The 16140-nt window shown below is 48.3% G+C and overlaps 2 protein-coding genes and 1 long non-coding RNA gene across 55 annotated transcripts in view; 2 read left to right on the top strand and 1 right to left on the bottom strand.

Annotated features, from left to right (window-relative positions):
• Positions 1 to 4892, top strand: part of LOC142032347 (alcohol dehydrogenase 1-like) — a 330614-nt gene extending 325722 nt beyond the window's left edge. For all 50 annotated transcript variants that reach the window (XM_075031193.1, XM_075031006.1, XM_075031212.1 and 47 more), the window contains 4 exons: positions 237 to 497; positions 997 to 1132; positions 2425 to 2563; positions 4038 to 4892. In XM_075031193.1, the coding sequence (XP_074887294.1) occupies positions 237 to 497; positions 997 to 1132; positions 2425 to 2563; positions 4038 to 4062 (561 nt within the window). In that variant the 3' untranslated portion in view covers positions 4063 to 4892. The remainder of the gene's footprint in view (positions 1 to 236; positions 498 to 996; positions 1133 to 2424; positions 2564 to 4037) is intronic.
• Positions 1 to 16140, bottom strand: part of LOC142032680 (uncharacterized) — a 45553-nt gene that overhangs the window by 13019 nt on the left and 16394 nt on the right. For 3 of the 4 annotated variants that reach the window (XR_012650948.1, XR_012650947.1, XR_012650946.1), the window contains exons 3-4: positions 5381 to 5506; positions 1732 to 1941 (exon numbers count right to left, since the gene is read on the bottom strand). This is a non-coding gene — a long non-coding RNA (uncharacterized LOC142032680). Of the gene's footprint in view, positions 1 to 1267; positions 1942 to 5380; positions 5507 to 16140 lie in introns of those variants that run through there. The other variant, XR_012650945.1, reaches the window with a different exon arrangement.
• LOC142032343 (alcohol dehydrogenase 1) lies at positions 8637 to 14488 on the top strand. The gene is made up of 9 exons (XM_075030965.1): positions 8637 to 9084; positions 10368 to 10469; positions 10681 to 10822; positions 11148 to 11235; positions 11351 to 11570; positions 11690 to 11950; positions 12855 to 12990; positions 13509 to 13647; positions 14251 to 14488. Exons 1-9 carry the CDS (start codon positions 9067 to 9069, stop codon positions 14273 to 14275), a joined length of 1131 nt encoding a protein of 376 aa, XP_074887066.1. The 5' UTR covers positions 8637 to 9066; the 3' UTR covers positions 14276 to 14488.

Raw genomic sequence — 16140 nt, 5'->3', positions numbered from 1 at the left:
GTAATGAAAACCTGGTCTCAGAAATGTATTTTTGGGACAATTTATCTTAGTCACACGTAGGATTGTAACAGTATAGCTGGCTACTTCACTAGTAGGTGTGCACGTGCAAGTTCTTTTCCAGCAGGTAATCTCTAAGTTACAAGAAATGGCTGCAGTGAAAACGTGTTGATAATAAGAAAATGCATTGTACTTTACCTAACCTGTAACAGTATGCCACGTTTATATGGTTATTATAGGTGGAACCAGGCTCCACCTGCGCCATCTTTGGCCTGGGGGGAGTTGGCCTCTCTGTTGTCATGGGCTGCAAAGCAGCTGGAGCTTCCCGCATCATTGCCGTTGATATCAATAGCGACAAGTTTGCCAAGGCCAAGGAGCTGGGAGCCACCGACTGTGTCAACCCTAAAGATTTCAAGAAGCCTGTTCATGAAGTGTTGATCGAAATGACCGGCCAAGGTGTGGACTACTCCTTTGAGGTCATCGGCTGTACCGAAACCATGGTATGCAACCAAAAGATGTGGTCAAATGAGGCATTAGCTTGTTAGCTCTCTCTTCGCTAACCCACTAAGCACCAAAGGGGAGGAGCTGAGAGCCACTGGCAAAGTGTCAAGCAAACTTCAAACGTGTTCAGTCCAGCTGTATGCCACTGAGATGCACGGACAGCAGCGCATGCAAAAGCTTAGGAAAGGGAACTTCAGTGTAGTCCTCTGGTCTAACCAGGGTGGCTAAATTTCACATAGCCCACTGTCTGCTTTCCAACAGTGGCTTATCACTAGTGACTAAGACAAAATGGGGAAGGAGAACAAAGCTAGGACATATCTGACCCGTGACAGCAGATACCATGGTGTGACCTGATCCAATGGAAGTTGTCTGATGTGGTTTCAGTTACAAAAAATGAATTGTAAGCTGAGCCCTGAGAGGAGGAGAAGGAATTCAAACTTTTGTGTCCCAGCGGCAAATCTTGCATGACTCTGGGGTGTCCCTCTGTTTCAAATGCAGACTGCAGCCTTGGCCTGTTGCCAGTACAACTATGGAGTCAGTGTGATTGTGGGGGTGCCCCCTGCAGCACAAAAGATCACTTTTGACCCCATGCTCCTCTTCACTGGTCGCACCTGGAAAGGGTCCGTCTTTGGAGGTAAGGGCTTGGAAAGGGGTGATTTAACTGGCATGGGAAACTTGTAGATCATCTTGAATGAAATAGGAGATATCTAAATTCATTGCTTAGTTTGTCCTACTGGAAGTTATATTGATAGCTATTTTGCTGACAGAGAAGCACAAAGGGAATTAATTATGGGAACCCTTAGTTAATGGCAAGAGAAGGAGAGAGAAAAAGAGGGAGGGAAGGGGGAAGAAAGGGGAGAGAAGAAGAGGCAGAGGAAGAGATAAAAAGAAAAAGTAGAGAAAAGAGGAGAAAAATAAGAGGGGAAAATGAGAAAAAGGAAAGGGAGAGAGAGAAAGGTAGAAGAGAGAAAGAAAAGGAGGAGGGAGAAGAAGAGAAAAATAGAGAAGAGAAAAAGAGGTCAGGAGAAAGAAAAGGAGAAGGATAAGAGAAAAGGGCAAAGGGAGAAAAAGAGAAAATGAGGAAAAGGTAAGGGGGGAGAGAGGAGAGAGTGAGAGGGATAAAAAGAGCAGGAGAATGAGAGGGATAGAAAGCTAGAAAGAGAGGGAAGGAAAAAGAGAGAGCGGGAGAGATGGAGAGTCAGGACCCTAAAGGACATCAGGGGTCAGACCCACCTGATTTCCACATAGGTCAGACCCCAGCTCAGCCCCTTGCCAGCTGCCATCAGTCCCTGCCAGTTCTTTCTCTTTTCTGAGCTCTCCCAGCAGTCCCACACTCGGCAAGCCCTAGCTTGCTCAACACAACGTTGAAGGCCACAGAAAACTTGATTCCAGCAACAGGTTTTCTCACTGGCAACCAGTTCCTCTGATGTATTCAATAGACACCTGAATAAAATAGCAGAGACAAATTAGGTTCCTCTGGAAGAGCATCCTGCTATTTGAGACTGCTTTATCTAGTACTGCTTGTAAGAAAAAAGAGACACATCCACTCCCCACGCCCCCCCCCCCCCAAGTTTTCACCAAGCAATCGAGTTTCCAGTTACCAACATGGATGTCAGCACTCTGGCTTTTGTATGATGAGTGATGTAGTGGACTATGTATCAATAGACAAGTTGAAACAGTATTTAATGTGGGGGAAGTTTGGATTCCGTAAAGATTCAAATTTTTCCTGGTCTTCTACCAATAGCTGCACTTCATCCCATGTTTCCCGCTGGCACTCTGTGTTAACAAAGGTAAAGACATGCTGCAACATTTCATCATGCTATTCTGCTATAGAGAGTTTATCTAAAAATTTAAGCTGCCCTGGGTTTTATCTATTTTCACAAGCATTTAATGTTTCATTATCCATTGTCTGTGGGTTTTTTTCAGGCTGGAAGAGTAAAGATTCAGTCCCTAAATTGGTTGCTGACTACATGAAGAAAAAATTTGTTCTGGAACCGTTAATAACCCACACACTTCCTTTCACTAAAATCAATGAAGGATTTGATTTGCTAAGGACCGGGAAGAGGTAAATGTTGTTTACTTGTAAAGGTTCTATATCAATAACCTAAAGGAGCTGTACAGTAACACAGGGTATGATTTCACAGCAGGGAATAGGGAAGGCAGTCTGCTGTGCCCCTTAATCTCACCCAGTGTGTGTCCATGGGTTGCAGCTGTAGTAATAAAGCCAGCAAAGCTTCAGCTTTTGAAATGCAGTGCGCCCTGTCTCTCCTTGCAGAGGAACTTTCAGGTTCTAGTTTGAGCAAAGAGTCTGGGTGGCAGAGGGAGAAAAGACCACACAAGTGAGGAAGTCTCTGCCCACTGCCCACTGGAAAAGAGCATACAACCAAGGTAGCCTGGGAAGGCCAAGCTGTAGAGTGCCAGGGGTTAGCTACACCGCATTCCAAGAAATGTTTTAGGATGAGGAGCAGGAACACAGAAACAGCCTATGTTTACTGGAAGAGCAACTCAGCATTCCTCTTGTGAGCTAGGGAGCAGAGACCCAGTGCAATTAGTCCTAATGTCACTGGGTAGTTTACCTTGAACTTCAGAGCTTTTTGAAAAGGAAAGTACTTGGTGTATATATACATGGCAAATTCAGAATTTAGCTCTCGTGCTTTCCTCAAATATTGTGAGAGTTCAGCTCAGACTCTGCTTACATAGGGTGCTGAAATCGGAAACATTGTTTGCCAGAGACACTTAACAAGATTCACCATGCAATTATCTGAAAATTCTCCTTGGCAGAAGTGGGAAATACTTTTGTATATCTTAGTATGTGTGGGGACTACCCTTTTTGAACGTTCTAGCTGTGTATAACTTACACAGTCTGGAGAATTACATTCATGTTTTCATTGTCATTCGGTAGCAGTTATTTTAGGTGTTACTTGCTCTAAATACAAAAAGCATGTAACAGAAGAATTTAGCCCCTGAGGTTTGTTCTCAGGTTCTAACTATGCAGCACACACTTCATTTTTGACTATCCTTATTTTGGATGTGCTGTAAATGTTCAGTTTAGATTTTAGCGTAGCAAACAGGGGAAAGTGGTAAGGACACAGATGCCATCAACTTGGCTAAAATACCGACAGTCAGCCTGAAGACAGAGGCATGTTGCAGCTGACCATTCTTACTAGGTGAAACAATTCAGTGTTTCAGCCCAGACTACCCTGTACCATTCAGAGGTTACCCTCAGAGCCATTTGTAACTGGAAAGATGTCTTTAAGCCCCCCTCCAAGGACTTCCTGGGCTATATTTCGTGATTAACTGCCAGGAGCCCTGGGCTTCGTGAGCGAAGGCTTTGCAGTCTTGCATGCGTTTTGTTCTCTGCATCTGCAGCAAGGTTTGCACATCTGCCCTGTCCTTTTGCTGCAAGCGGGGGTGGGAGGGAGGGAGGGAGTGCCCTGGCTGACAGCAATAGCCTAGATTTTCAGAGAAAACAGTAGTGTTTTGCTGATGTTAGCCTAGAGGCTTTTCTACAGTCACTAAGTTGTCATTTTATGTTGCAGTATTCGCAGTGTCCTGGTGCTCTAGGATTCCCCATTGCTGAGCAGCAGATGGCTCAGCACCAGTACGAACTTCATTATCCTCCAGGACAACTGATACGAAATCCAAACCAAGACATTTCTGAAGGGTCTCCCACCACCACCCTTGAATAAAAGGATCAAGCTCAAACCCCAGACTTCAAGCACAGCGTTTATAAATGAAATAATCTTTTTCCTCCTACCTCTTTTTCCTGATTCTTGCTTTAAGTCCTCTGTATTGTGCTGCAATTTTCTTTTGATAGCAGGTTATGAATTAGAGGACTTGCTGCTGTCACAGGTGTTACGAAAAGTTTGGAATTTTTAAAATGGCCTTTAATATGCAGTCTCTTAATAAAAGAAAAACAAAGGAAACTGTTTCTTTGGGCCTTCATAATACTGCAAGCTTAACAGATTTGTGCATGCAGGTCAGCACAGTAAAACTCTAGGTCAGAACTATGTATCCATCCTGAATGATTTGAGCATTCCATTAGCTGATAGCAAGAAAATTACTGCAGAGATTAAAATTTATGGTGACCATGTGTTTGAGTTAATAATTTCGGTAAATTATACTTAAGGACTTAGGTCCTTAAGACCTAAGATCACAGACTTAGGTACTGGAGAATGTCTCACCACTGGATATTTTACCAAATTAACACTTCCAAGCATTTTTTATAAAACTGCTGTGGTGATGTTCTGTGCTGTCGTTGGTTTGGTTTTTTTACCTTTGTACCTCTTTCTTGGAGATGTTTTAGTTGTTTTATCAGTATGGTTTTAGATCTCTGGCCAATTTACACAAGTGCATCTGATGCTTAGGAAACAAAGTAAAGAAATATGAATGTGCATCAAGTATTGTTATTTGTTTCCATTAAATAAAGGGGAGGTTTCTTAACCTTTAAGTGTGAATACAGAGTAAGTGGGAAGAAACAGGTGACTGGTAACAGTTTGCAAGAAATCAAACATAAAGCATCTTACTGCTTTCTGCACTTGTAACATGGAAACAGGAACAAAGGCAATTTCTATCTCGGCAAATATGGTCAACATTGACTTATCTTTTGAAAGTGCTAATCAGAGCTTGCAGGCACCCATGTGCATGGTAGCTGGGTAGAAGGGCGTGTGAAGTAAGGGGAATGTGTGCTAACGATGACTTGCTTGTTTGTGTCAGCAGAAAGAGTCCCTGAGCGGCCCAGCTAGGTTAATGATTTGAGGGTAAGTTTACCAAGAGATTAGACTTTAATGGAAGAAGACCCTTAAACATGTGCGTGTATAATAAACTCAGTTTACGCAGCAGCTGAGACCCAGACTTCAGCCATTTGTTTCTGTGGGGTTACCTGTGCAGTCAGGTCTGAAGATTTTTTCTGGACCGTAAAATAGCTCTTTTCAGGGGCAGTTCAGCTGAAGAGTTCTGATCTCTTTCAAGGCAGGTTGTGTGTGAACCAACAGCATGAACTGGATCACTATTCAAAATAGAAGGAGAGGGGGTTTAATTCTTCTTAATTGATCTCATCTCTAGTAACATGAATTCAGCAGAAACAAGAGCATAATAATATGTCAGTTCTCAGAGTATTCTAGCAAAATGTTTTCTGTGGAGCCCAAGCTAGTTTATTGTACCAGCTAAGGCACGTTTAACTCATGACTTAAACAGAAGCCAAAGGAGGCCTGTTTAAACCTAGCTTGTGGAGACAGAAAGGAGTGAGGAGAGGTGAAGTATCCTCCGTCTGCCAGACACACGTTTTTTCCAAGGCGTTCCCTATTGCATGTGTCATGGTTTAACCCCAACCAGCAACTGAGCACCATGCAGCCACTTGCTCACTCCTCCGCCCTGGCCCCGGTGGGATGGGGAGGAGAATCAAAAAGAAGTAGAACTCATGGGTTGATGTAAGAACAGTTTAATAATTGAAGTAAAAAATATAATAATAATACTAATAATATTAACAATTGTAATGAAAAGAAGATAAGAAAAACAGAGTGAACTATAACCCAAGAAATACGAGTGATGCACAATGCAATTGCTCATCACCTGCCAACCGATGCCCAGTTAGTTCCCGAGCAGCGATCCGCCCCCCACCCCCCCACCCCGGCCAACTCCCTCCCAGTTTCCATACTGGACGTAATGCCCCATGGTATGGAATACCCCTTTGGCCAGTTTGGGTCAGCTGCCCTGGCTGTGTCCCCTCCCAACTTCTTGTGCCCCTCCAGCCTTCTCGCTGGCTGGGCATGAGAAGCTGGAAAATCCTTGACTTTTAGTCTAAACACTACTTGGCAACAACTGAAAACTTCAGTGTGTTATCAACCTTCTTCTCATACTAAATCCAAACCACAACACTACCACCTACTAGGAAGAAAATTAACTCTATCCCAGCCGAAACCAGGACAGCATGAAGGGTAGAGAACATAACAGCAGCCTTCAGAGTAGAAGAAGAAGGAAAAAACAATAGAGCTAGGGAATAAAGTACAGCAAAGCTCCTCGCTTCCATCCTCTCCAGGATCATGCAAAGCCCATTCCTGTTGTTGCAATCTGCCAAGCATAGCAAACACCTGCTGTTAGTATCTTTTAGGATAGTTGCTGGGGTCCAAAGCAATAAAGCCATGAAATCATTCTTATTAGGGACATTTTATAAGGCAGCAATCTAGTTCTGTCTTCACATGGAGGAACAAAGTGACTTCTGACTAGGGAACGACAAATAGTTCATACTGTCCTGCAGTATTTCTCCCTGCAGATCCCCACCTACACTCAGCTGAAGAGTGATTTGTTTGTGCCGCTCTGGACAGCATATTTCTGACAGACCTTCCCAATGGCTTTCTGACTCTGAGGTACTCCAGGTGGGTGCAGGGCCACATGCAGCGGCCCTGTGAGCCTCCATTTAGGAGCTTTCCTGTGAACGAGCAGGGTCCGCGCTCCGGATCAGAGCATAATCTGTCCATTAGCACGATGGCACTATGAAACACCCACAAAAGCCATGAAAAATCCAATAATCTCCCAAGAGACAAACTCTTGGTCTGACAAAGCACCAATGGTGTTTCCTCAGGCCTTAACCTAGGCCAGTGTTTCTTGAACGTCACTTGGCTTCGCGTACAGCTGAGCGCTCCCGCGTTTCTGCTCTCCCCCCACGTCCCACCCACCCAGCAAGGCCCCCAGGAAAGAGCACAGGACAGTTGGGCAGCTCCAGCAGCGCGTGCTCCGGTGCGCAGAGACACGCGCTGTGCAGCTCTATTTTTACATGCTTCTAAGATCACCCTCCCTGACTGTGCACCACAGGCACATGATCATTCCCACACAGCATAATCCCCTCTGTTGCTTCCAGGTTACCAGATGCAGGGCACGGATCCCAGTAGTAGAAAACAAGTGTGCTACACAGATAATTGGGAGGTGACAGGCCGATGTTTTGTTCAAGGGCTGTCACATCTTTGGCCGCTCAGGACAAGTGAAACAAATTTTTCTCTCGCAAGACACAGAAATCATACCACAAGTCATGACAGATGTTGGTTTTGTTTGTTTTTTTTTAACGCAGCAGGCAGACCAGGCTGAATATTGAAAACCTTAAAAACTTCATTCTAAAAATCCTTATTCCTAGGAATCCTTCCTAGGACTACATCACCAGCATTCGCAGTCTGACGGAGGCTACCAAAGGTGTGCAAAGAAACCTATGAAGACACAGAATTTTCCTGTGAAAAGCTGCTAAACATCCCTGTGCACCTGAAATACAGACCAAAGTGATCCACAAGTGCATGGCCACTCCAATGCCGGGTGCTCACCTCCATGACTGGAGCATGGCGGCACCTGCCCGTCATCACCCAGAGGTTGGGCTCCACCAGCAAGGCTGGGGAACAGGCTGCCCAGGGGCTGGAGCCGCTGTCACACCACAGGGCCTCCGCGCCCCGGGCGATAACGCAGCTGGCTGCTGGGGCACGGTAGCGTTGCCGGTCTGCATTGGTGAAGCTAGAGGTGGGCCCAGGGGATCTGAGAGCTGGGGGGGGGTCGCCTGCCAACAGCAAGTACTGCTGCTGCTGCTGCTGACCCCCCTTTCGCCCCATGAAACAGGGCTGGGACACGCGGTAGCGGGTGCCAGCACAAACCTCTCCAGGCAGCCCCCTGGACATGTAACCGTGGGGGTCACATCACGCACAGGGTGTTACCTCAGCCTGGTCCTCCAGCAATGTCCCACTCATCCAATCTCCTATAAATCACCTTGCCCGATGCCTTAGCAGAAAACAGCTCTGTGGGAAGCAGGAGAGCCCGGGTGAGTGACGCCCCCCCCCCCCCCCCGCAAACCTGGTTACATGCGAGTGAACCAAATGTGTCCTTGGACACTGCCCCCCTCAACACATTCTCCCCTTGCTACCCAGGTGAAAATAGCTGCAACGCCACAGACAGTTAAGCTTGGCTCCAAAAGGGCACGCATGTTTGTCCACCATAACGTGTTTTCACTGTCGTCTTTTTCTTTTTTCAGTTTCTAATCCTTTCGCAAATACCTTGGCGTGAACCGCTGCCAGGTCAAACGCTACCCCTTGGCAACAAGGGGACCCCGAGGAAGCCCCAGCGGTGATGCCAATCTCCTCCCTCCGCACCTGCCAGAAGCAACCGGAGGAGAAAAATCGCTCAGAGCTCTCTGTGCCTTTCAGGCAGGGAGGGCAGGGCATGGCCCGACAGCAGAGCCACCGATAAAAGCCTCCCCGGGAGGACGTCCGCCCACTCCCTGTGGAGCCTGACTAACGCCCATTGGCATCTCCCCACCGCCAGCCAGCTCCTTCGCTCGACACTCGCGCTGACGAGCCGAGCGGCGCCCGGGATCAGACACAGATTAACCACAGACAGGTCCCTGCTCTCGGGTGACGGTCCCACGCCAAGACTCACTCCCCCCACGCTCCCTGCCTCTCCCTTCAGCTGCGGCCGGCGGGCGCCCAGCAGTGCTCCGGCTCCACGGCCTGGCCATTTCACAACACGGGGCTTCGGACGGACGGGCGGCAGCTTCCCTGCAGACTCCTGCGGCGACGGCAGCAGCTCTGCTAAGACCACATGGCCACTTCTGGAAAGGTAAGGACAACGCATTTCCCGTCTACCTTTCCAAGGTGCCCTGCTCCTGGGGAAATGCTCTGCAAATGGCTCAGCCTGTGCACCAAAGCGTGCCCGCGTCCTTCTGACCTTACTCTCCCAACTCATCCGAACCCCTTTGAGCTTCTGCTTTCATACAACTGCACGTGTCAGTACCCGCGTTAGGTAGTGCGTTCGTCTCCTGTTCTGCCCACCAGCTCAGGAACGAAAATGCTGAATCGTACTGCTCTGAAAAACAGCCTCCTGCGCAGCCCCCCCCGCGCTCCCGCTTTGGCAGGGAAACACAGCTCTTAGAGGTGGAGGCTTGCAGCCGCTCACCTCCTGCATTCAACCTCGTCCCCGGCAACGCCCTTTTCAAGCTGCAAGCTGAATTTCGCTGACATCAGACTAGCTTCGGGTTGGTCGGCTCGGGGTTTGGGAGATGCCACACACAAGTCATCCCTTTGGCAAGGGAAAAAATTATCCAGTTGCCAGCCGGACGGGGACCATTCCTTAACCCCTCCTAGTTACCTTCAGCCCAATATCTAACAAGACTGACAGGGAGGCTCGTAACAGGCATTTCCACCGCTACTAAAAGTGCCGTCCTTCTGGCCTGAAGATGCAGAAGTGCACGTGTTGCTGTCAGATCTGCCCAGTGCACCAGAGCCTCTTCCCTTCAGGGATCTTCTCCATGTCACCTATCAAAAGTCCGCTTGGAACTCACTCGGTACTCACACAGCAAACAGGAGAGGGGCCAGACCTGTCTTCACCTTCCCCTTAGCACAGACCAGCCAAAGGCCAGGGAGGGCATCAGCACTGAGTGCTGTAGGGAGGACACCCCCCCTCCCCCAGCAGGGTCTGCAGCCTCTCCTGTGCTGCAGCAGTTCAGCCCTGCTGCCCCGGGGTCACCCCCAGAGCCCTATCCTGCAGACACAAGGCAGGCGGGTTTTTCCAGGTCCACGAACCCAGGGAAAACACGAGCCTTACCCCCTACCGACTGGTCACTTCATCTTTGCATTTCACACTAGGCCAGTGTTTCTTGAACGTCACTTGGCTTCGCGTACAGCTGAGCGCTCCCGCGTTTCTGCTCTCCCCCCACGTCCCACCCACCCAGCAAGGCCCCCAGGAGAGAGCACAGGACAGTTGGGCAGCTCCAGCAGCGCGTGCTCTGGTGCGCAGAGACACGCGCTGTGCATGTAATTTTAGGTGATTGTAAGATGACCGTCCCTGACTGTGTGCCAAAGGCAAACTTCTCCATGCAGCTTAACCTCCTCTGCTGCTTCCAGGTTATCAGATGCAGAGCTGCTGTTGCCTGGGCCGTGGGCAAACCACTCTCTGTGGAGGAGGTGGAGGTTTCACCTCCAAAGGCGGGTGAAGTCCGTGTCAAGGTACAAACACGTTTCAGTATTTTTTTTTCTTCTCCCTTGTGGGAATTGCTCTTCTTATGGCTATACCTTGAATATACCTGTCAGGGACCTGTGTCTGCCAATAGGCCTTAACTGTCCAGAGAAGCCCCGTGAAAAATCCTTCCACGAATTGAGATAAACAGAGGCCAGACCATTTCTAAAGCTCATCATCTGCTCTTTCCTCTCCAAACAGATTGTGGCCACGGGCATCTGTCGCACAGATGACCACGTTTTGGAAGGTTGCTTTCCTAACGTGGTCTTCCCAGTTATCCCGGGCCACGAAGGAGCTGGGATTGTGGAAAGTGTTGGAGAAGGAGTGACCTCTGTGAAACCAGGTAAGACGCACGCACCAACACACGCCCAGGAGTCAGCTCTCAAAGTGGATGAGGCTGCCCAGAGCTCAGAAATTCCCCTCTGCTCCCACATCGGTGGCTCAAAACCTGAGTGCGCACTCATTGCACTGCACTGTCAGATGATACACTTTCCTGGTCCATTCCCCATGCACACGAGTGTGGCTCTGAGCCTCTCCTCCCAACAGAGAAAGCAGAGCATTTGTGGTAGGACGCTGCCATCGGAAAGCTCAGCAGAGACCCTCCAACAGGCAGCATCCTCAGGGCCTGCTGAGCGAGAGGCACCTAACAGGGATCCACTTTGTTGCAGGAGACAAAGTCATCCCGCTTTGCCTTCCACAGTGCGGGGAATGCAGCTTCTGCCTGAATCCCGAATCCAACTACTGCCTGAAGTCCCAGTGAGTTTGCTTCTCCTTCCCCTACACCTAAATGGGGTTGGCTGTCTCTCAACAAGTCTGACACCCCCACGGGTGCTCTGCTTGATGCAAAACAAATGCGTGTCCCTCCCAACAGTGTCTCTGAACCACAAAACCTGCTGCCTGACAAGACCAGCCGGTTCACTTGCAAAGGGAAGCAGATCCACCACTTCCTCTGGATCAGCACCTTTGCAGAATACACTGTGATGCCGGAGTACGCCGTTGCCAAGATAGATGCTGCTGCACCTCTGGACAAAGTCTGCTTGCTTGGCTGTGGGTTTCCCACAGGCTATGGGGCTGCCATCAACACCGCCAAGGTTGGTATTCAGGCGTGTCAAGCACAAGCAGCCCACGGCTGCCCTCGCGCCCTCACCAACCCTGTGCAACAGAACCCTCCTTTTCACACTGGAGACTCACAGGGCCCCATGTCGTGCAGGTGAAACCAGGCTCCACCTGCGCCATCTTCGGCGTTGGAGGAGTTGGCCTCTCTGTTGTCATGGGCTGCAAGGCAGCCGGAGCTTCCCGCATCATTGCCATTGATATCAATAGCGACAAGTTTGCCAAGGCCAAGGAGCTGGGAGCCACCGACTGCATCAGTCCTCACGACTTCAAGAAGCCCATCCAGGAGGTGCTCACTGAGATGACCGGCCATGGCGTGGACTACTCCTTTGAGGCCATCGGGCATGTGGATACCTTAGTAAGTGACATTTCAGCACACGTCCTCCCTGCCAGCTCATTCACAGGCTCCTGTCAGGGCAAAATTCACCCCGGTGGGCAGCTTCTTGCCTGCTGCCTGCACTGCTGGGCACATCTTTGCTCAGAAAGGCAGCCTATCGGCTTTGGGAGAAAATGATGTACGAGTCTTGAACCTGGCTGTCCTGGTTTCAGCTGGGATAGAGTTAATTGTCTTCCTAGTAGCTGGTACAGTGCTATGTTTTGATTTCAGTAGGAGAAGAATGTTGATAACAAACTGATGTTTTCAGTTGTTGCTAAGTAGTGTTTAGACTAAAGTCAAGGATTTTTCAGCTTCTCATGCCCAGCCAGCGAGAGAGCTGGAGGGGCACAAGAAGTTGGCACAGGACACAGCCAGGGCACCTGACCCAAACTGGCCAAAGGGGTATTCCATACCATGGGACGTCCCATCTAGTATAGGAACTGGGAAGTGTGTGTGTGGGGGAATCGCCGCTCAAGGACTAGCTGGGTGTTGCTCAGCGGGTGCTGAGCAATTGCACTGCGCATCATTTGTACATTCCAATCCTTTTATTATTACTGTTGTCATTTTATTAGTGTTATCATTATCATTATTAGTTTCTTCTTTTTTGTTCTATTAAACCATTCTTATCTCAACCCACGAGTTTTACTTCTTTTTCTCAATTTTCTCCCCCATCCCACTGTGTTGGGGGGGAGTGAGTGAGTGGCTGCGTGGTGGTTAGTTGCTGGCTGGGGTTGAACCACGACACAGGCACTGAGCTCTCCAAGTCTGCTGCACAAGGCAGCTTATGTTTTCAGATTACCAGGGAGGTGCAGATGACTGCACAGAAAGAAAGCTTTTCTGACAAACTCATCACTGCATTCTCTAATTCACCTGCCTGTCCCATCAGACTGCTGCCCTGGCTTCTTGCAATATGAACACTGGCGTCTGCGTGATGGTTGGGGTACCACCTTCTGGTTCAGTGATTTCCATCGATCCTATGCTTCTGCTGTCTGGGCGTACATGGAAGGGGACTCTGCTTGGAGGTATGAAACTTAGGAAAACAGTTTAGACATTTCAGACTTTTCCTTTCACGGTAATTTCAAAATGTCTGTGGAACAGGTACCCTTCAGGGCATATGAGTAACTCTCTCCTTGAAAATGAGTTTTCCTATCTGAGCAATGTCCTCAGCTGTAGGACAAAAGACACTTTGCCTCACAGACATTATTCACTAAGCTATTGGTCACAAAGAATATTTCAAGCTTGACAATGTCCCAGGAAGCCTCTTTGAGAGAGTTTTCAAGAAAAACCCAACTAAAGAGGAGCGGTGCATTTCCACTGTATATATAGGCATGAAACATGCTAATGAACCTGTAACTGTTTCATGCAGTTCCAATGCACACAACTGTCCACTCTAGCCCACTCTCATCCCAAGGAGAGGGAAATTTCTCACAAGATAAAGGCAGCAGAACTGGTCGCTCAGTCCTGATCCTCACAGCAAGACTACCTTACCAAAACAGCATTTCTCTGATTATTCACTGCGGGTGCCTTCTCCCGTTTCTAGGTTGGAAGATGAGAGATTGTATCGCCACATTAGTTTCCAGCTATTTGGAGAAGAAATTCAACTCAGACGTGCTAATCTCGCACACGCTGCCGATCGCTAAAGTGAATGAAGGGTTTGAGTTGTTACGCACAGGAAAAAGGTGAGACCCTGACTAGCAGGAGTGAGGTACAGCAAACGCCACCTCCACCTAAAATTCAAACAGCCCAAACGCTCTGGCAGGCAGAGCATGCAATACTGCCTTCTCAAAAAGGATCTGAGCCTTTTGAGGAAGCAGGGTCCAGAGCCGTGTGTTGGGAGGCTCTGCCATAACCCGGAGGGAAGAGCCCACGCTCAGCACAGGGAACCCAGCTCAGCTCATGGTTTGGCTCAGCAGAGGTCCCGCAGCCCCAGCACTGCCCTGAAGCCAGCACAGGCCCTCAGACACCAACATCTCGGGGCGACAGGTGATGGAGAACGAGAAGTAAGGGGCATCTTTGGTGGCAAGAGCATAAAAGCCAAAGAAAGGAAGACCGTATCTTACAGCAGCAGCAGAAGAGCTATGGGGAGGGACATAGTGCCTTAGCTCTGAGGGGGTCCCTTCAGCAGGGTTTTGAAGGCTGCCCTGTTGCTGCATGTCCCAGGCAGCTGAGTTAGGAAGAGGCTGGATGAGAAAGAAGGCGGCAGGTCCTCAGGCACACCTGCCTGCTCCTGAACGCTCCCAGCCACAGCACTTGTAACTCCTCCCTTCCTTTCCACTTTTCAGTATTCGCTGCGTCCTGCTCTTTTGAAGGACGCAGCCACTGCAGGTGGAGCGGAGGGACCAGCGCAGAGATGCTCTCCAGGCACGGGCCCTGCTCACCCTGCACCTCACTTTGTGGGGTGCAAGGAGACAAGAACAAGGAACTCGCCGACGCTGGTGCTGCTGCCAGCACTCCCGCGCCCGGCTGAGACCCAGAAGGACGCTTCTCCCAAGACAAAGATTTTACCAATAAAGGGTTTCAGTCAGACTTGTCCTGTGCAGTGCACTCAATCAACAGAGGTCCCATGGGGCACTAGAAGCTCTTCCTCATACTGCGGGCCCTTCCATCACACCCCTCATCTCAGCAGCGAGCAACTGCCTTTGCCCCCTCCGTGGCTGCTGCTTCCCACCTTCGCCCACCTTACACGCTTACACCGACGTGTCTCTGCCCCATCTCAGCTGGGTGAATGCTGCACCCTCATCCAAAGTACAGCAGCGAAATGACAGCTGCTGCTGCTGCTGCTGCTGCTGTTCTCTGGTCTCACTTGCAGGACTACAATACGTTTTGCTAGGTGAGGCTATCCTCAGGTAAAACCTGTACTCCAGCACCTTTCATTTAAACACAAGGTTTTCTTATCCTGTTATTTTGTCCTATCCTCTCCTAATTTTCCCTTCTGCAGTTCATATTTGTCCTCTTTAGATCCTCTGGCCTCCTGAGCTCATTCTGGTGGCTGTTCTCCAGATCTAGTTTTGTTCTTGATAACAAACTCAGAGAAATTTACAGACTGGAACTGGGAAGAGAAATTACAAGTGCATTTATGTCCCACAGTATGTAAATGTGGGTGCTAGAGGTACTATACCTAGCCTTCCAGAAAGTAAAAAGTAAAATTCCTCCTTACATTGCAAGAGTGCAATTCTGAAGGAGCTACCAGGATCACAACCGCTCCGGCAACTAAATTTGCTCTGTGCACAAAAGGAAATGCAAGGATATGATCCTTATGGGTCCCTTCCAACTTGAGATATCCTAGGATTCTATGACAGCGTGACTCAAAATGAGCAACTGCTGTAAGATTCCTGTTCTCTATTTTAACGCATTTTTCTCCCTCAACCCTTCTCCTTCACTAGGGTGAATAGAATCAATTGTACATGTTTAATAGACCTTTATCAATATTTTTGTTGTATCTCTTCAACATAGAATATGTCAGGGTAGATCTAACTCTCACATTCTTTACCTCATTTGCCTCCTCCCCCTTCCATTTTGTATGAGGGATACAATATTTTTGTCCTAATGGAAATTAAAGCAACAGGGCACTTTAAAGAATAGGGAATGATCAATCTTGCTAACAAATGCAAAGCCACACATGCTAGGATATGATCTAGTTTGTTCTTTATAGTAGAAATGCAAAAATTGTCTCTGGAACCAGTGCCCAGTTACACTGAAGACAAAAATGTAATGCTGAGGTATTAGTAAAGACATTAATATCTGCCTTTGTCTTCTAATTAACAATTATTGAAGGGTTTGAACTATTGCAGGCAGGGGAGAAGATAAGATTTGTACTTAGCCCTCATAAGTGCGTTTCACAGTCTATTCCACAAAGTGACTTCTGTCAAATAGTCTTCCATTTTCCTACCACTTTGATACAGACAGGAAATGAACGTAATACACAAAGGGGGGCAGAACACTGACTACCAAGATGAAGACAAAGACCTCAAGCCCTGAGCCTGTCTGTACAAACATCTGACCTAACAGGTCAGTTATTAAAACTTGTCTGATACGTGAATGCATATAGCAAGTCAGCATATGAAATATTGTTGAACCCAGATACACAGTATCTTCCATTAAAAAGTTAATCATTAAATCCATGCCTACTGACATACAAGTTTGATTTTATTCTCCGTCTATTGATTGGATAA

This window comes from Buteo buteo, chromosome 1 (genome assembly GCF_964188355.1).
Source record: "Buteo buteo chromosome 1, bButBut1.hap1.1, whole genome shotgun sequence".
Taxonomy (NCBI): domain Eukaryota; kingdom Metazoa; phylum Chordata; class Aves; order Accipitriformes; family Accipitridae; genus Buteo; species Buteo buteo.
This window is presented reverse-complemented; position numbering and strand designations above follow the sequence as displayed.

What these genes read in the sequence shown, in the direction of transcription:
- LOC142032343 (XM_075030965.1), top strand. An exon ending in AGTGACCTCTGTGAAACCAG is followed by an intron (nt 10,823 to 11,147) that starts GTAAGACGCACG and finishes ACTTTGTTGCAG; the next exon opens with GAGACAAAGTCATCCCGCTT. An exon ending in TCGGGCATGTGGATACCTTA is followed by an intron (nt 11,951 to 12,854) that starts GTAAGTGACATT and finishes CTGTCCCATCAG; the next exon opens with ACTGCTGCCCTGGCTTCTTG.